Raw genomic sequence first — 20,968 nt, forward strand, 5'->3', positions numbered from 1 at the left:
CAGTGAAAAGCTGCAGCTTTTTAGTGAGTACTGAGGGCACCATTCCAATACAGGTCCCAATATAATCTGCCATTCTGCAAGATCACAAGCTCTACACAAAGCATCACAGAGAGTTTTTCATACCTGAGGATGTTGTCATGTGGATTGAGTGACCAAAAAATACAAAAATACAATCTTGTTCAGTGCCCAGCTATCTGTACTGAACATTTTTCCAGCCCCTCCCCCTGGCTGTGAGTGATGGCTGTTTCGTCCAATCAAAAGACTGCTAGACCCATCACTCAGGGGAGTGGTTGGACAACAGTTCAGTACAGAGAGCCAAGGGCTCCAATTACCAAATAGTATAACAGCACCGCCACTACTTAATATTGGGTGGTCTTCAGTTGCTCTCATGGGTTCCTTCCCTTAGGAGCACCTTAGAATTGGGGCCCTGGCAGTTCCCTGGTTTGACCTGCACTAACCCTGGTCCAGTGTGCAGTAGAGCATATGCTGGATTACTAGACTAGAACATGCTTTACTAATCCCAACTGCTGACAAACCTCTAAAAGCAGAGACACAACTTGAATCTCCTGGGCCCTAATGCAGACTGTACCAGGACGCCTACCTACCTTGTGCCATGTATAATTCTGGTGGCTTCTTATGGGGCGGAAGAGCTGTTGGGACCTTCAGGAACAGGGCCCTGGTTGCCCCTGCTACCTCTATATCCCCTATAACTACGGACTCCCGTAAGAGGATGTAGAGGGATGCATCTACAGTACCATGGTCAGGACAGGAGATAGCGGTGTGTTTTATGTGACTTCTATTCCTGAAAGGCAAACAATCTACATTGGAAATCACTAGAGCTTTTTACTTGCAAATTTCAAAAATGCTCCACTTCCTATTGTCCTCTATGGACACCATAGATTTACCTGCCCGATATGCAGTGCTCCATCACCATGATCAATTATTGACCCTCATTCTCAATTTGATTGGGAAGAACGATTTTCACCGCTGCAAAGAATTTAATCCCATAGATAAAGATTTCCCGTAGATGTTTTTAATGTCAGCCGAAGACATCAAAGAGAGGTTTATGGACCCCTAGAGTGAGATTATCCCTGTTGCCAGACCTCTCCTTACTGTGGATTAGTCTACAGCTCTCTGCCCACTTTTAGGATCTAACATCAAATAATATTGAGCAATAAAATATCTATCTTCTGTTTCCCTTAATTGCAATAATGGAGCGGCAAGATTAATGCGCAGCACTTTGGCGAGCGCGCCGGCCACGTAGAAGACTTTATTAACCAAGATTTGCTTACTTGATTCTAACAAGAACTTGGAAATCATTATGGGAATAGTCAGCAGCAGAGCGCTAATCGTCACCACTGGAGACATCTTTTCTGTCTGGATGGGTTTGCTTACGAGACGTGTTTTCAGTTCCTGGGATGATCGTAGTCTGTGAATTCATGAACACAAGCAGTCAGTGGGGAGCCTTAATTTAGACAAATGAATGCAATTACACACATCCTAACAGCTAGGCTGTAATTGCTGATAACCCAGTGTAGACACCACCAGAGACCGGTGCAACATAGGGTTATAATTAAAGAAATATACCATGGGTTGAAACGCGTGAGGTTACTGTTATGCGCTGCCTCCTCCTTATCCATATAGATCATTTAGCTTATGGTTAATTGTCCCATTGCTCTGTATTTCTTGGGAAGGAAAGGGCAGAGCGTCTCCTGGGGGGTGTTCTGAGGGAGATGGAGGCGGAGGGGGGGGGGAGTAAAATAATGTTTACAATTTGTGTTAAACTAACAGGGCATTGTTATACAGTGTAGCTATACTGTATGTGTGTAGAGACGTGCATTAATAAGGCCTGTACAGGAGGAGTACATGGAGGTTCCTCATCCTCACCCATGCACATTCTATGCTGCAGGCCAGATATCACATGTCAGTTAAGGTTGCAGGATGGCGCTTTATAATTCCGTTTATAAAATACAAGAGGTCTTCTGGTTCCCTTTCATCCTTTTCCACTTTTCTGTCATTATTTTTTATTAAATCTGCCTGATTATTGTTCCAGGCACTGCAGCTATCTCTGTTATGGGGATACTGGGACTGACTTTATTATCAAAGCACTTTGGTTGGCTCTGTTATGGGAGCACTATTGTTAGCTCATTTATGGGGGCACAGTGGTTGGCTCTATTATGACAGCTCCGAGGCTGTCATGGTTACGGGGATCTTTTGGCTGATTGCTGTGGCATACCCCCCAAACTTTGAAAAACAGAAAGAAGGACAATATGTGCTGTGGCGAGCCGAGCCACAGCTTTAACTCTGCCCAAAACAAAACTATATACACCCAGTCCCCTTTAAGAGGTTTTCACCTGAAAAATGGGTATTAAGCTGGCTGACATTAGCGATGTGCTAATGTCAGCTGAACATAACTATATTAGTGCCATCTCACTGCCTGAAGCCTTTATTGAGAAAAACAAACTTTTATAATATGCTAATTAGCCTCTAGGAGCGGGGGGGGGGGGGGGGGGGGGGGGCGTTGCACCTGCTCCTAGAAGCTCCATTTGCCCACCTCTTTTCAGGCCCTTCTTCTCTTGATTGACAGGGCCAGGGCAGCGCTGCTCTCCTCCCGCCGGCCGTGTTTACTGCGAAAATCTCGCGCCTGCACCATCTCATTCAGTATTCGGCACAGGCGCAGTGAGGGAAGGACGCTCGGCGGCTGCTGGGCTCCTCACTGCGCCTGCGCTGAATACGTCACAGTGAGGAAGCCGGCCAATGTCAGCCAGCTTAATACCCATTTTTCAGGTGACAGAAACCCTTTAATTTTGATGACATAACTTCACGGCGAGCAGGTAAACAATGAAGGGAAGGCTGCGCTTGCACAGAGTGCACCTTCTCTTCAACCAGCTGATTGGGTGCCGGGTGTCGGAATCCTGCCGATTTGATTTTGATGACCTATCCTGTGGATAGATCATTAATATTAAAATCCCAGAAAAACCCTTTAATACACCAACATAGTAATTATTCCGCCTTTGTGCCAGCACACAGTGGTAATGCCCACATTGTTCCCCTTCACAGTATTTATGTCCACATTGTGCCACTCACAGTAATTATGTCCACATTCTGACCCTCACAGTAGTTATGCTTACATGGTGCCCCCTTCACAGTAGTTAGGCCCACATTGTGCCCCTTCACAGTAGTTATGCCCTCATTGTGCCACTCACAGTAATTATGTCCACATTCTGACCCTCACAGTAGTTATGCTTACATGGTGCCCCCTTCACAGTAGTTATACCCACATGTGCCCCCTTCACAGTAGTTATGCACACATGTGCCCCTCACACAGGGTCGGTTTTAGACAAAGTGTGACCCTGGGCAAAATTGAAAGTGGGGCCCCAAATCCTGAAATATTGGACTAGCAGTTTGACAGAACTTTGTAGGCACGGACAGCGATTGCAACCACAGCAGCTGAGTGTAGACTGCCACATTATCACATTATCTCTCTTTAGCATTTCCACTGTAAGCTGCTGATCCTGCAGCCTCTTTGGGTATGTTCTCACAGTAGAGTATTTTATGTGTTTAAAAAAACCTAATGCAGAATCCTCATCAGAATTTTTTGGGATGTGTTTTTTTTCTGACTAATTTTATAAAAACACTTTTGATGCAGTTTTGGCGTGGATCTTTATTCCTTCCCATTTTAAATGGGAATTCTGGACATGGACCCCGCGTTATAAATGGCCAGGGCACTTCTGTTTTTCCATGGTGCACTTTATAAAACCACTAGCTGAAAAAATTGTGTTGTCCCATCCGGGCCCCTGAAGTGAAGGGAGAGCACAATGTGCATGCATGGTCATCCTCCATTATCCTATGAGTGTTCTGATAATAGCTGATCACTGGCTCTTATTTTTTGAAATTCCATAGCAGTGAATGGAGATAATGCTGTGCATGCACACTGTTATGGGGGATCTGTGGATGACACACTGTTATGGGGGATCTGTGGATGACGCACTGTTATGGGGGGATCTGTGGATGATGCACTGTTATGGGGGATCTGTGGATGACACACTGTTATGGGGGAACTGTGGATGTCGCACTGTTATGGGGGACCTGTAAATGACACATTGTTATGGGGGACCTGTGGATGACACACTGTTATGGGGGATCTGTGGATGACACACTGTTATGGGGGACCTGTGGAGGATACACTGTTATGGGGGATCTGTGGAGGACACACTGTTATGGGGAACCTGTGGATGACACACTGTTATGGGGGATCTGTGGATGACATACTGTTATGGGGGAATCTGTGGATGACACACTGTTATGGGGGACTTGTGGATGACACACTGTTATGGGGAATCTGTGGAGGACACACTGTTATGGGGGAATCTGTGGAGGACACACTGTTATGGGGGATCTGGCTGTGATATGGCCATAATGTGTGACATGAAGGAGAGAAACAGGCTAAACTCAACATGTAGCTGTTTTCCTTTCCTCTGGGCCCTGATCAAGCCTGGAGAAGACAACCACAGTAACCAAGCACCAGACAGTGAGCCTATGTATAAATAAGCAGTAAGCCTAGTAAGGGTTAAAGCTGAACCTAGCTTATGGACCTCATCAGCACCAGTGCCTGAGAGTAACTTTCCAAGTGCCAGGATACGTATTGATAATTAGTGCGCAGAATTGTCCTTGTCCACTACACGACAAGCCTTTCGGGATATAGTGGGGAAAAACCTAAACCTTTTTAGTGGAGCATCCTGCAAATAATGAAGCAGAAGTGTTTGCCTGCCACGAGGGAGATCGCCCTTATAGGATAGCTCAAAGTGAACAGATATCAGCATATTTAATACCAGGGTGCTATAGATTGAATTTAGGACTATCACAAGAAGTCTTTCCTGTGAAGTGTCTACTTTAAAGAGACAACTCCTCAATAGACAATTGCCTAAAACTGATAAGTGTAATACAATTGTACCTTTTTCTGAGTCATCACTTATGCCATACGAATGCACTTTGGCATATGGACTGTAACATCTGCCTTGAGACTATTAATTCAAGTAAACGTTGGAATTGTTCTATAACAACTGACTCCTCATCATTTCCACTACTAAACTCGACATTTGCACCTTACGGTGCTGGCGTCACAAACCTGGGGCCCAGCTACCAAAGCACCTTAAACACCAATTACCATCAAGGGCACCTCAACCAACATCTGGCTGGTGTTCTCTGCAACAGAGAGTGCCTGGAGGATTTAGTGATGTCTTCCCATCCACTGTTCGCCACACCAGGGAGGCATCTGCTAACCGTGAGTACATGAACTATTACACCCATCGGTCCACCGTGAGCCTCAAGTGTTTCCCCTGTGGTTTGGTACGTTACAAGTGCATCTAGGCATTGTCATAAACTGAGCCAAAATTTTGTGCAAATTGGCTCAAATCTGGTGCATTTATGGCACAATGTGGCCCATCTAATTCTTGAGAATTCTTCTGCACCGTTCTCTTATCAGAAAAGGGGGCATGGCCAAAGATGTGCCATTTAGTGCCAAAATTGCCCAATAATTCTGTCTCAAACTTAAGCCAACCAATAGTTGGTATACGGTTAGAGAAAAGTGTCTATCCCTGCAGCAAATTCATCATCCAGCCTTAGCCCCTGTGATAAATGGTGCAGGTCTAGGCAGTCGGTCTAAGCTTACCCCATCTATAGGATTAGTAAATCTAGGCTAAAATGTTTTACCACCACAAATTCCCTGTAACCCTGCAGAGGTATTATATACTGATATATCATTACATTATGCGATTGCTAGCTATGCACTTGCCTAAAAGAATGACTTCACTTTAGTCTCCATGCATTTTCTTCCTATCTGCAAAATCATGCTGCTCTATTGTCCTCAGGTGGACGGCACCAGAATACACAGACATAATATGAAGTGGTCCGGCCCCTCTTCGCCGGTATATTAACAAGCGCCAATTTGCTTTCTAATCCTTCGTCCTTCTGTATTTGCAGGCAGAGGCTTTGAAGCCGAGCCCAGTGGTCTTTTGAAAGAAGATTTAAGCCTCCGAGATCCCACCCAGCTAATTCACGCTGAGACATCACCTGGTGTGTCAGCCACCGGTCCACCATTAACCATCACAAAGCCGATGTATATTAACGAGCAGCATCCCACAGCAGCGGTGGAGACACAACGCCGCGCCAAGGTAGAAGTCAGTAGCCCCCAGTGGCCATCATATCACAGAACATGCCTGGAAATATATTTTTATCATGTCAGACAGCGTGTGCCTCCTCGGGTCTGCCCTGGGCCAATTAATGATACTTGAGAGGAGATGATAAGCTGCTAGATTAATATTGAAAAAGTTTTCTCCAGGCGTTAGCAGGACGGGGGCTGATGTCTTTGAAAAAAATAAAGTCCTTTGTTCTTGGCGGATGAGGCTGAAGCCCAACACGCAGCATGCAACCTCTGATCATTCCATCTGTCTGCTCCATTCACACCGCTCTGGAGCTGCTGCTGCTCCGCTCTCTTCGTAATACTCTTCCGATTCAGCACAACCTATTAAACCGTAGTAAAAGAGGATTGCAGCAATGTATCCCAGCCAACAGATATTGCTGTTATATCACTTTCCCCAAATACCACCATTGGTCAAAACTGACTTTTTCTAAAGTTATTAGCCTACCATTGCGCCATGTGGCAAATCTGTAGGTTACGTCCTGCATTGGAGCCTTGTAAAGTAGGACGTAGGAAGTGTCACTGGTAAGAAAAAGGGGCGAGGTTAGTATCACGTGTCCTGCTGATGTCAGAACACATAAGGCGTGATGGGGCAGGAGTCACTTGACAAACCAGGAAGTAGGATTCAAGCATGGGGGATAAGAGAAAACTGCAAATTAGGTAAATTTGACACAAAAAAGGGAGAATGGGAGCTAGGGTAATTGATGAAAATACACTTTAGGGTCCATTCAGACGTCCATAGTGTTTTGCGGTCGTGGACCGCAAAACACTGATGCCGCACATCACCTGCACTTAATAAATCATTCCTATTATTGTCCGCAGCTACGGACAAGAATAGGACATGCTCTATTTTTTTCCGGAGCCGCGCACCTGAAGTACAGGGCCGCGGACCGGAAATGCGGATGCAGACAGCACACTGTGTGCTGTCCACATCTTTTCCGGCCCCATCGAAAATGAATGGGTCCGCACCCGTTGCACATAATTGCGGAACGGATCCGGACCCATTCAACGGACGTGAACAGTAGTGAACAATAGTTTATGGCACAGCCCCTTTAAGGGTAGGAATATAGCAAAATATATATGCTGTTATGTCAAACTGTTACTATTTTTGGACCTGAGTGACAGCTACTATGGCCACCTTCACTGCTCCTTTTTGTCCAGGATTAAAACCATGGCTGCTTTCTTACAAAAACAGCGCCATACATGTCCATGGGTTGTCCATGGTGTTTTATTCACAGAAGTGAATGGAACTTAGCTGCAATACCACACACAACCCATCGTCAGACTGGCACACCAGAGTACCAGAGGATCCTCCGGTGGGCCCATGCTCTGATACCATAGTGAGACCCAAAGGTCCAGAGAAAGAAGCTGCCTTTGGAGACAACAAATTGCTGATAGGGTCTATTTCTGTGAATCAAAACCTATTAGATATTATTGATGATAATATGGGAATTGGGCCCTGAGAACAACTTCCTCTGGTGGGCCCAAGGAACCCCAGTCGGACTCTGACACAACCTGTGCACAGGAGGGGTTCTGCTTTGGAAGAGAGCAGCCATATTTTTCTAATCCTGTACAGCCCCTTGAAGTTTTTTTCTAGAGTCCTGAATTTTAAAGCTGTCTTGTTATGCTGTGCTGCTCCATGTTACTACCTGATTAGGTCTGTCAGTCAGGATTTTGGGAACGTTGAGTGACAATGTGTGTGAGATATTACTACTTGTAATATTTGCATTTCCCTAATAGTAAAGGGATCACCCCTTTGGGGTTAACCCACAAGATAGGTGTTTGATTGGCCAGGGTAAAATCTCTGGGGCCACCACTGATCACCAGAATAGGGGTCAGTGTTCCCCAATTTTAATGGAGTGACGGACATGCATGTGCACAGACACTCCATTCAACTTTCTATGGCTGCCAAAAATAGTCGAATACAAGCACTCGGCAACCCCTGTACCTTACAGGTACAGGGATTGTCCAAGATTAGTAAAAGGGATTTTTTCCCCCCAAATACATCATCACTCCTGTGACTGTCCATAGGTTATGTCTGGTATGCAATTCAGTCTCATTCACTTGAATGGGATTGAGGTGCAATACAAGCTCATGGACAGGTGTGGCACTGGGAGCACAGCCTTTTCTAGATAACAGGCAGCATAGAGTTTTACTTAAAGGGATTATCCCATGATCAATGCAAAACATGAAAGAGACATTGTATAGTACATGACAAGTGCTTGCTAAAACGGCTTGAACCAGCCTGTACCTCACATGGATCCAGACAGCTCCCTATTCATTGCTCCAATTACTCTGCTAGATTTATTTCAAGTCAGCTTCTCAAGGGATGTGTCCTTTCTCAGGGACGTGCCCGTTCTTCTATAGCTCTCTCTCTGTATCTGTCACAGCTTCTAACAGTATATCTCACTGGTGGTAGTTGAAAGAGGGAACTGAGCATGTGCGACCACCTCCAGTGTGGTGGACAGAGAAACAAGGGGAAAACAAACAGCAAATACATTTTATTGAATAACTCACTGGCTATACTAAAATGTTGATTACATGCCATTACAAAAGTATTCAGATCCAGGTGCTGGTTTTAAAAATGTAGAATATTGTTTGTGTGACATCCTCTGTTAGAGGAACAAACACTAAGGGGCAAATTTATTAATGGCTGTATGCCACATTTTTCTCATTGCTTTAAAAAAAATAGAGAAATTGGGTAGGCTTTAGCAGGAGAGGGCCTGGCTGCCAGTCGATCAACGGTTTTTCATAGACAGTCTTAATAAATCTCCCCCAAAGAATGTATAAAAATGGTTTACGGAAGATCTGAAGTACACCTCTGGGTGGGAGTTCCCCTTTAAGTGTGATTCTAATTCTGCAAGTAGCATATGTATGTTATTCATACTGACTTACTGTTATGTTTTCCAGTCCCATGGAAAAAAGGGAGGGGATGTGATGCCTACATTAGACATGACCTTGTTTGATTGGACAGATTATGAAGATATGAAACCTGACACATGGCCATCCCCAAAGAAAGGTAATTAAAGGGGCACATAGAAGACGCCTAAGGCTACTTTCACACTAGCGTTTTTGCTGGATCCAGCAGAGTCCAGCAATAACGCTTCCGTTATGAACGGATCCGGTTCTATTATCTTTAACATATCTTTAACATTGGACGGATCTGTGTTCTATTATGGCAGAAAAAATGGATCCGTCTCCATTGACTTACATCCGCATCCCAGGACAGAAAGCAAAATACAACATGTTGCGGTTTGCTCTCCGGTCTGGGAACACAACTAAACGGAACGGAATGTATTTTAGAGCATTCCATTCTGTTCAGTTCAGTTTTGACAATGAATGGGGACAAAACTGAAGCGTTTTTTTTTTACGGTATTGAGCCCTTATGACGGAACTCAATATCGAAAAACTTAAACGCTAGTGTGAAAGTACCCTAAAACAGGTTTAAATCTTGGCCAGGTATGCCACATACTCTTAAAGGCACAGAGTTATGCCTAATGTCAACTCTGTAAAGAGTTAAAATGTTCCAGGTGGGCCATGACCGAACTACAGCTACCTGCAGATGTATTTTGTCCTTTATTTTGTCGGAAACTGTGACTTAGGCCCCTAACTAAATCTCTGCTACAAATGTGAATCTAAGAAAATCAATTAGGTCTAGCTCAGTGAAGGCTTATCCTAGATACTCCCAAGAGACAAAGGCAAATGAACTGACCCTCTTGAGTGGGGACAGAGGGAATAAAACTTAGCATTTAATAAATAATGTTTAGAATAAATGGCGTAACAAAAAAGTACAAAACACACATAAAAGACAGGCCCAAGTGGGCCTAGACAATGGCACGGTGTTACCAATATAGAAAAGGAACGCTCTCACCCGTGATGAACACGACCAGAGGAATTCGTCAGGCAGGAATTAGCGCAGAAACCTGGGAGAAGGCGTCATCTTTTTCTTGTTCTTTTCTATAGGTAATTGCTGGAAGCCATGCACCGTGGTGTCAGTTGCTGTAGGCGTAGGCAGATGTCGGGGATGAATAGCCCTATTGAGACCCTGTAACAGGGAGGGGGCTAATGAGGCCCTGCCTACCTACACAGAGTTCTTGCCCCGCAAGGAGCGACCCCGTCCGGATACCTGTCCCTGTTGGGGGCCGTATCCCTGATAAACCCTAAAGAAATTTTCCCGACGTGTCACGTTTCATTAACAAACTCATCAGGGGAAGTACATAATAAAGGGTAACAGGCAAACGAGGCCTGTGGTCAAAGACAAAAATAGCAACAAAAAAGCCAAAAGGAGGCTGGTGGTTCTGAGCTAGGCTGGGCTGGTTAGAGCTAGTATAGCTCAAAAACAGATAGCAAGGTGAACCAGTGGGGCCACCCAGAGCTCAGAAACACAACAAAAAGTGAAGTCCGGCCAGTGGTACCGGACCCCAGCAACAAGATACAGGACGACCTAAAGTGCCGGCGAGCCAGTGGGCCGCAATAGCACTAGGGTATGAAATAAATAAGGCAAACACAAGGTCTCTGTAAGTCCCAAGGAGTTGGGTACTCAATAAGGGGCTGTCCTTTATTGAGTTTTTGTTGTGTTTCTGAGCTCTGGGTGGCCCCACTGGTTCACCTTGCTATCTGTTTTTGAGCTATACTAGCTCTAACCAGCCCAGCCTAGCTCAGAACCACCAGCCCCCTTTTGGCTTTTTTGTTGCTATTTTTGTCTTTGACCACAGGCCTCGTTTGCCTGTTACCCTTTATTATGTACTTCCCCTGATGAGTTTGTTAATGAAGCGTGACACGTCGGGAAAATTTCTTTAGGGTTTATCAGGGATACGGCCCCCAACAGGGACAGGTATCCGGACGGGGTCGCTCCTTGCGGGGCAAGAACTCTGTGTAGGTAGGCAGGGCCTCATTAGCCCCCTCCCTGTTACAGGGTCTCAATAGGGCTATTCATCCCCGACATCTGCCTACGCCTACAGCAACTGACACCACGGTGCATGGCTTCCAGCAATTACCTATAGAAAAGAACAAGAAAAAGATGACGCCTTCTCCCAGGTTTCTGCGCTAATTCCTGCCTGACGAATTCCTCTGGTCGTGTTCATCACGGGTGAGAGCGTTCCTTTTCTATATTGGTAACACCGTGCCATTGTCTAGGCCCACTTTAGGCCTGTCTTTTATGTGTGTTTTGTACTTTTTTGTTACGCCATTTATTCTAAACATTATTTATTAAATGCTAAGTTTTATTCCCTCTGTCCCCACTCAAGAGGGTCAGTTCATTTACAAATGTGAATCTAACCTTAGATATTTGTACTTGACGGAACGTCGATCTGATTCGTTGTATGTGATTGCAGCTCTTTATTTAATTATCTCCTATTCCTCAATGATTGATTGTTAGCAAGTATACAACAATATATAGCACTTGCAATACACTTACAATCGCATGTGTGCCACCTGTAAAAAAAAAAGGCGTAATTTAGGTATATAGAAAAAATACATATAACTCCTAAGATATCTACTTATAGGTAAACAGCGGGAAAACCTTAATACGACTTCACTGGGTGAAGCGGAGCCGTGTGATCATCATCTCGACTGTCTGCCAGGTAGGAGAAGCTGTCATATTGTTTGACGTGTATATTAACTGTTGTCGTGGAGACTATGGGGGTCATGTATCAACTTTTTACGCAAGGTGTTTTCTGATGCTCTCGACACTTTAAAAAAAAGTTGGTGGTGTTTAATGGAAAGGAGCGGGGAACCACAGACTAGTATATTTACTATAATTTACGCCAGAAAACTGCCGTAAATTATATCTAAAATCCACTCCAGCTCCTGGCTGGGGTATGTTTCAGTTTCTGGTGCACAGACAGCAGAAGATGTAATAATGTGCCTCTTAATAAATTGGTTGGATTTTCCTCCAGCTGGGTTTATACTAAGGCTGCATTCACACGTCCGTGGTGTGTTGCAGACACGCAAATTGCGGATCCGCAACACACCCGCCCGGCACCCCTATAGAAATGCCTATTCTTGTCCGCAAGCTGCGGACAAGAATAGGACATGTTCTATCTTTTGCGGAGCTGCGGACCTGAAGATCGGGGCCGTGCTCCGCAAATGCGGATGCTGACAGCACACTGTGTGCTGTCCGCATCCATTCCGCCCCATAGAAAGTCCCAAGGGGCTTCTTGACGCATCTGGCAGCACTGACCTGCACCTTTTATACTTCACTGCTCACCTACAATACGGTTGCACTTAACTTCGGTGCAACCATAACAGGTGAGTCTATCGCATCCACCAGCTCTCTGAAAGAAGCTGTTGCACCTCGACTTACTTACCCTATGAGCGCCTTTCTCACCCTTTGGCCGTTACCTTACTGCCCCATAGAAAAGGAATGGGTCCGCACCCGTTCCGCAAAAATGCGGACCCATTTGCGGACGTGTGAATGGAGCCTAAGGCCTCTTTCAGACGGGCGTTGCGGGAAAAGGTGCGGGTACGTTGCGGGAACATGCACGATTTTTCCGCGCGAGTGCAAAACATTGTAATGCGTTTTGCACTCGCGTGAGAAAAATCGCGCATGTTTGGTACCCAAACCCGAACTTCTTCACAGAAGTTCAGGCTTGGGATCGGTGTTCTGAAGATTGTATTATTTTCCCTGAGGCCTCTTTCACACGACCGTATGGCTTTTTCAGTTTTTTGTGGTCCGTTTTAAACGGATCCTTTGTTCCGTTTTTTGTTTCCGTTGTGTTTCCGTTTCCGTTCCGTTTTTCCGTATGGCATATACAGTATACAGTAATTTCATAGAAAAAATTGGGCTGGGCATAACATTTTCAATAGATGGTTCCGCAAAAAACGGAACGGATACAGAAGACATACGGATGCATTTCCGTATGCATTCCGTTTTTTTTGCGGACCCATTGACTTTAATTGAGCCACGGAATGTGATTTGCAGCCAAATATAGGACATGTTCTATCTTTCAACGGAACGGAAAAACGGAAATACGGAAACGGAATGCATACGGAGTACATTCAGTTTTTTTTGCGGAACCATTGAAATGAATGGTTCCGTATACGGACCGTATACGGAACACAAAAAACAGCCCGCAAAACGAAAAAAAAAAAACGGTCGTGTGAAAGAGGCCTTATAACATGGTTATAAGGGAAAATAATAGCATTCTGAATACAGAATGCATAGTAAAATAGCGCTGGAGGGGTTAAAAAAAAATAAATATATATTTAACTCACCTTAATCCACTTGATCACGCAGCCGGCATCTCTTCTGTCTTCTTTCTTTGCTGTGTGCAGGAAAAGGATCTGTGGTGACGTCACTCCGGTCATCACATGATCCATCACCATGGTAAAAGATCATGTGATGGATCATGTGATGACCGGAGTGACGTCACCACAGGTCCTGTTACTGCACACAGCTAAGATGAAAACAGAAGAGATGCCGGGCTGCGCGATCAAGTAGATTAAGGTGAGTTACATTTATTTATTTTTTTAATTTAACCCCTCCAGCGCTATTTTACTATGCATTCTGTATTCAGAATGCAATTATTTTTCCTTATAACCATGTTATAAGGGAAAATAATAATGATCGGGTCTCCATCCCGATCGTCTCCTAGCAACCGTGCGTGAAAATCGCACCGCATCCGCACTTGCTTGCGGATGCTTGCGATTTTCACGCAACCCCATTCACTTCTATGGGGCCTGCGTTACGTGAAAAACGCACAAAATAGAGCATGCTGCAATTTTCACTCAACGCACAAGTGATGCGTGAAAATCACCGCTCATGTGAACAGCCCCATAGAAATGAATGGGTCGGGATTCAGTGCGGGTGCAATGTGTTCAACTCACGCATTGCATCCGCGCGGAATACTCGCCCGTGTGAAAGGGGCCTAAGATAGGCCTGTGAAACGCTGATCTTAGGAAATGATCTCCCATGTGTGGATTCAAATCACTATCCAAATCAATCAAATATACAGACATCAATACGTAGATATTGATGTAAAGCAGTGATTTTGGTCTGCAGTGTCATGCCTGGCGTGGGAAGGACATGAGGATGGGAGTGGTGGTCCAAACGGTGGAAATAACCCTGCTCCTACACTTCCCTAGGGTCCGTGCCCCATGAGGAGGGGGCACACCGTTTTCCCCAGAACACACCCTTAGTAAGGGGAGTCTCCTACTCGAAGGTGGGGTACCCATGGTGTTGGGGTTGTGATAAGTTGTAGGGCAGGGATCCAAGATAGTGGTGTGGGTGTGCACAGAGACAGATAAAGGTACACAGCAGATACTGAACGTTTCTCCAGTATCCACATACATTCACTGGTAAATGTAAGCAAGTTCTTGTTAACAGTTTGAATAAACTTTTGGCAAAGCAAAGAGAATCAACTCCACAAGCCACATCCAGAAGCATTTTTTAAATATCACTATGTTTCATGATAATCCAGCCTGGTGGTGACAATATTTTCCCAAATTGAGATTCTACAGTGCTCAGTCTGGGGTGTAGATCTTTTACAGACTTATAATGTGTCTCTTTCTTATATGACTAGGGACCTGAAGCCTTTACACCTTGTCAAAATGCTGTAAAGTCCATAAGCCAAAATAAAATACGTGCGTTAACTTCATAGGCAATAGTCCTCACACCAACCAATATGGCTGCCTAACCTTCAATAGAGTTGCTTTCTGTACACTCACTGTGGATGGGTTGCAGCAAGTTTCTTTCAGACCCCAATCTCTTGTCTGTATTCCACACAGGACTCCACTGAAACTCCAGCACCACACTCTACACTGACTGACAAGAGACCAATGGAGCTTGGCCCACCCCTGCAGGGAGATTATAACAAAGCAATGAGTTAACGTACCATACCATATAAATAACATGGTTTTACTTAAAGGGGTCATTTAAATTTTTCTTACTGATGATCTATCCTTTGGATAGGTCATCAGCATCTGATCGGCAGGGGTCCGACACCCGGCACCCCTGCCCATCAGCTGTTTGTGATGGCAGCACTTGTTGTAACGCGGCGGCCTTCTTGCAGCTTCCGCAGGCCAGTGACATCACGACTATGTCATGCAGCTCAGCCCCATTTAACGTCCATGTGACAACAGGACAACTCTCATCTTAAGCAGTGGCCTCCGGGTAACTGCAAGTCCATGCAAGGTCTCTGTGACAACACTGCACCTGACAGGAATCAGAAGTGTAGTCTCAGCTAATCAGTGGGGGTGACAGATGTTGGACCCCCATCAATCTGATATTGATGACCTATCCTGAAGGCGGGCCATCGATATCAAAGTCTCAGAAAAGGAATGTTTTCACATTTGTAGTGCACACCAGAGATTCTTTTCTTCTGGTAGGTCTCTGTTATTTTGAAGAAACAGTATTTCTCCTTTGATTTCAAAAGAGCACTTAGCCAGTGCATCCTTAGGTTATACTTTTATTGCTGAGTATTTATTGTGTTGTGAATCTTCTGTTCCCAGGGTCGTGCTGTGATTTACGGGAACATCTCTGCAAACCGCACAACCGAGGGCTTAATAACAAGTGTTACGATGACTGCATGTGCACTGAAGGTCAGTAGAGCTCGCCTGTCACACACTTAATGAATCCACCAGTAAAGTCAGTGCAACCTTGTGGAAACAGGAGTAATGAGTAGTGTTGAGCGCGAATATTCGAATTACGAATATTTATCTCGAATATCGCAACTTCGAGAATTCGCGAATATTTCGAATATAGTGCTATATATTCGCTATATCGAATATTCGTAATTTTTTAACATCTGAAAACATGATTCTTCCCTGCTTTCTGCTTGTGGGCCAATGAGTCATTGGCCCACAAGCAACTTAAGCAGGGAGGAATCATGACTTTAGATTGGAAAAATGACGAATATTCTAAAAAACGAATATATAGCACTATATCAAACATATTAGTTTTTTTAGAATTTTTTGTCTTTTTTTTTCCAATCTGTACAGTTGTTCCACTTCAGCATACTCCTCCCCGACAAGCATCCCCGTCACCATGGGAACACCTGGGGGTTAGAATATACAATCGGATCTGAGTTTTCACGATCTCACTGAGATCCTGAAAACTCAGATCCGATGGTATATTCTAACCCCCATGCGTTCCCATGGTGACGGGGACGCTTGTCGGGGAGGAGTATGCCGAAGTGGAACAACTGTACAGATTGAAAAAAAAAAAGACAAATATTCTAAAAAACTTATATATTCGATAAATATTCGTAATATTCTAAAACAAGAATATATAGCAATATAGCGAATATTCGAAAAAAAAGAATATAGAGCAATTTAGCTAATATAGTGCTAAAATCTTCTTTATCTAATAGTTGGAATTTTTTTCTTATCTGAAGTTCAGATTGGAAAAAAATTACAACTATTAAAAAAAAAGATTATAGCACTATATTTGCTAAATTGCTCTATATTCATTTTTTTTATATTCTTGTTTTAGAATATTACAAATATTCTGAAACACAAATATTGCACTATATTAGCTATATTGCTCTATATATTTGTTTTTTAGAATATTCGTAATTTTTTTCCATCTGAAGTCATGATTCCTTCCTGCTTAAGTAACTTAAACAGGGAGGAATCATGATTTCAGATGGAAAAAAATGACGAATATTCTAAAAAACAAATATATAGCACTAAATTCTACAGTGCATATTACACGATCATTACCTTGCTGATTTTTCGAGTAAAAAAAATTGTAGAATATACCGAATATTCGAATTCGCGAATATTCTACGAATACTCTACAAAATATTCGCGAAATATCGGGAATTCGAATATGACCCCTGCCGCTCATCACTAGTAATGAGCTACCGTTTTCTACATTACCAGTTATAAGCAGGCATGGTATAGGGGAGGTGAGAGCCTGTTGCACAGGGGCCCCATGAGGCCTCTATGGGGAGAAGGAGCCAAATCCTTTGCTATATGCAGGACTCCCCTTGATAGAGCAACTGCATTATTAGCTAATAACAGGATGCAAAATTGGCCCAAGGCTTCTACAGGGAACCAAACTAAACTTCTGCAGACCCATTTTGATCAATGCTATATGGCCCTCCCCTTCTGTGTAACCAACTGATTGGACATACAGTGTTCAATGTAGACAACCCTCTTCACACATGGAGTTTATGGAGGGAGGTTTCCTTACTTGGCCACAATGGAGAAGTCTTACAAACAACAGCTCTTTTCCAATCCAGCAAATGGCAAACTGCCCAGATCATCCATTTACTATGGGGTCCCCAAGGAGTAGAATTCCAGGATCAGCCTAACAGTGGAGCATATAATGTTGACTGCCTTAGACAACCAGGAGCACTTCAGGATTTTTTTTTTCTGTACATATAATGTTAACTGATCAGCAATATTCTAGCTGTGTAATTTTTTTCATCGCTGCTCAGTTGTATCCGTACATTCTGAATTATTTCATTATGGGCAGCCGAGTGATGTGAACACCAGTATGAATACTAGTCCTGTGCATCTGATTGTCGCTCTCCTCTGTGTAGCTGACTTCCTGTGAACTACAGGCAGGGCTGTATTTAGAGTTTTTGCTGCCCTAGACACATCTAATGCTAAAGCTGCTTATTGACCTGAGGGTATACACTAGCTACATAAAATGATTTTGAACATGTAGTAAACAAATACTGTTGTAAAAGCACTTGGTTTTACCATGATTGCTGTGGTTTTGTGATGAGGTTATTGGCCTTGCAGTTAATACAGGTTTATACTGAGGAGCTTTACTACTTTGGTGTCTGTGTGGATTATGGAATGGTTTGCAGTGTGACAAGCAGAGGAATCCTCTCTGCTAGTTGCCAATGTATGTATGGATCATATACTGGCCTCACTTTTTTCCTCATTTGACTGCTCTGATGTCTCCTTATCACTTAGTTTTGTTAACTGCTGTACCAAGTCAGAGGAATTAAAGGGGTTGGCTGTCTCAATTTAGCAATTTATCATGTAGAAAAAGTTAATACAAGGAACTTACTAATGTATTGTGATTGTCCATATCGCTTTCTTTGCAGACTGTATTCATTTTTCCATCACATTATACACTGCTTGTTATGCCCACCCTCCTTTCTGATGCCATAGGCACATGCCCTCATGTGCCTTGTTGAAAATATGGCCCTGGCTACAAAACTACAGCATCATCTGGTAGCAGCCCTCAGAACCCCCCCCCCCCCCCCCCCCCCCAGCCCTCAGAGCCCCCCCCCCCCCCCTTTGTTCTTCTTTATGTACACTACTCACAAAAAGTTAGGGATATTTGGTTTCTGGGTGAAATTTTAGGATGAACCTAAAATGCACTCTAACCTTTAAAGGTGAACTTAATGTGACCTTATCTAAACTTTTGAATGCACTGTCCAACTGTTCAATGTTTAAATACGTTTTGCACAACTTGCTGTTCTCTAACAAGGAGCTTAACAGAAAAATTCACAACAGGTGTTATATCCATGAATCACCCAATACATTTCCTGGTTCAACTACAATTGGTATTTAAACAGTCCTCCTCATCATGCTGCTCACACTTTGACATCATGAGACCAAGACGACACCTAACAATTGAGGCACCTAACATTGCGAGGCTTCAAGCAGGATGTTCTTAGACAGAAGTGGCCACTGAGCTTAGAGTGTCACAGAGTGTCATCAGCAGGTTGCAACAGAGATACAGAGAGACTGAAAGAGTCACAGAAAGGCATAGAAGTGGACGTCCTTTGGCCACATCCCACTCTGATGACTGCTTCATGGTGAACAATACCCTGTGGATGATGAATGCCATACAACTCCAGGCACCCAAGTGTAAGGTCAGACCATTCAAAACCATTTATATCAGTGTGGTCTGCAAGAGTACCTGACCATAGGCGCCATTCTCTTGCATGGGCCAGGGAGCATCTACGCTGGACGAGGGACCAGTGGGCCTCAGTGCTGTTCACTGATGAAAGTCTATTCACGCTAATCAGAAATGATGGCCGCCAACTATTTTGGAGATGTCAAGGAGAGCGATATACATCAGCCACCGTTTGCCTTTGGTGGAGTTACAGTGTGGGCAGGTGTGTCTAGTCAATACAGAACTGCCCTACACTTTGTGAATGGTACAGTGACAAGCCCATACTAATTGAATAACATAATTAATCTAGTCATTGTGCCTCTGTATGAACAACATAGGCCTAGTTTTTCATGAACGACAATGCGCCAGCTCATCAAGGTTGCATCATTAGAGAACGGCTGCTGGAGACTGGGGGACCTCAAATGGAGCGGCCTGCACTTTCTCCAGACCTGAATCCCTATGGGATCAGCTGAGTCGCTGTGTAGACGCTCGTAACTCTGTACCCCAGAACCTCAATGACCCGAGATCCGCCCTTCAAGAAGAGTGGGATGCCATGCCTCAGCAGACAATAAGTCGACTTGTGAACAGCATGAGACGTTGTTGTCAAGCTGTAATTGATGCTCAAGGCCACATAACAAGTTATTGTGGGGGTATACCCACCACTGTTGTTGGCTTTTGTTTCAATAAATTGTTTGAGATGAGGAAATCACCATCGTATGCTTCTACTTAAATGCCCTACTGTCATGATATACTATCACTGTAGCGTGATCTTTTTACTCTTTCCAAAAATTTCACCCGAAAGCCAAATATCTCTAAGTTTTTGTGAGTAGTGTACATCCATGACCAGAAAGCATTTTTGCCCAAACGAACGAATCAGGTTTGCAGTGATATAGTAGGTTAATCCATACACCTCTTCTCCCGTCTCACACTAATTGTACTTTCTGTGTGTGCTGTATGCAGAATCTTCTGTGTATTTCTATGAGATGCAGCTCCACACTGCTCTCTTCTGGCTCCTACGGTATTTGTGAAAAGTAACTTCCTTCACTGCCCTAGCCACTAACATCTCTTCCTTTAAACCCACTGCTTTAGACCACAGGGGCATTTCCATTAACGTCAAAGGGCACTATGTAATAATTCAGTTAATAGTTACTATATTATGTTTTTATACTTGGAGCGTGTATGGAGCTGTAAACTGGTTGTGTATGAGTTCTGACGTCTTTCCATATCTTTTGTCCTGTCTAGGGCTCCGCTGCTATGCTAAATTCCATCGCAATCAGAGAGTAACCAGGAGGAAAGGAAGATGTGTTGATCCAGAGTCCATTAACAAAGATCAGGGATCCTTTATTTCTGTCTGAATTGTATATGTGCGATCTGGAGTGTAGAGGAGACCTGACATACGCCTCTGGCCATGAATATTTGTAGCTCTTGTCCTTTACTGTCATTCTTTGTAATGACAAGGACAAATTTGTACACTAAAATGTGAGTTACTGTGACACAAATGACAGCGGCTCTTTTGCAAATATTTCTGTGCACATTTATAATGGGACTGCACTTGGTATTCTCAATCAGGTGCTAAATAGTTGCTTTAATGGCAGAGAAAATGCGATGTAACATAGTAACATAGTACATAACATAAGGCCGAAAAAAGACATTTGTCCATCCAGTTCGGCCTGTTATCCTGCAAGTTGATCCAGAGGAAGGCAAAAAAAAAAAACCTGTGAGGTAGAAGCCAATTTTCCCCACTTTAGGGGAATAAAAAATTCCTTCCCGACTCCAATCAGGCAATCAGAATAACTCCCTGGATCATTTACATATGTTAACACATCTCTCTAGTAGCTATAGCCTGTAATATTATTGAAAATCAATGATTTTGCTGCAGTTTTATGAAGAAACCTTCATATAGGTCTGACGCTGTATACAGACCTTTCAGTAATCACTAAGAATTACTAGCAAAAGAGTAACAA

General features: G+C 43.8%; 1 protein-coding gene across 1 annotated transcript in view; it reads left to right on the plus strand.

Moving 5' to 3' along the window:
• The window catches only part of DRAXIN (dorsal inhibitory axon guidance protein), a 54,012-nt gene extending 33,405 nt beyond the window's left edge, over positions 1-20,607 (plus strand). The window contains exons 3-7 of the mRNA XM_040430492.1: positions 5,983-6,173; positions 9,110-9,218; positions 11,704-11,781; positions 15,650-15,739; positions 20,247-20,607. Coding sequence (XP_040286426.1) covers positions 5,983-6,173; positions 9,110-9,218; positions 11,704-11,781; positions 15,650-15,739; positions 20,247-20,359 — 581 coding nt within the window. The 3' untranslated portion in view covers positions 20,360-20,607. The remainder of the gene's footprint in view (positions 1-5,982; positions 6,174-9,109; positions 9,219-11,703; positions 11,782-15,649; positions 15,740-20,246) is intronic.
• The last annotated feature ends 361 nt before the right edge of the window (positions 20,608-20,968 follow it).

Source organism: Bufo bufo, chromosome 1 (assembly GCF_905171765.1).
Source record: "Bufo bufo chromosome 1, aBufBuf1.1, whole genome shotgun sequence".
Lineage (NCBI taxonomy): Eukaryota > Metazoa > Chordata > Amphibia > Anura > Bufonidae > Bufo > Bufo bufo.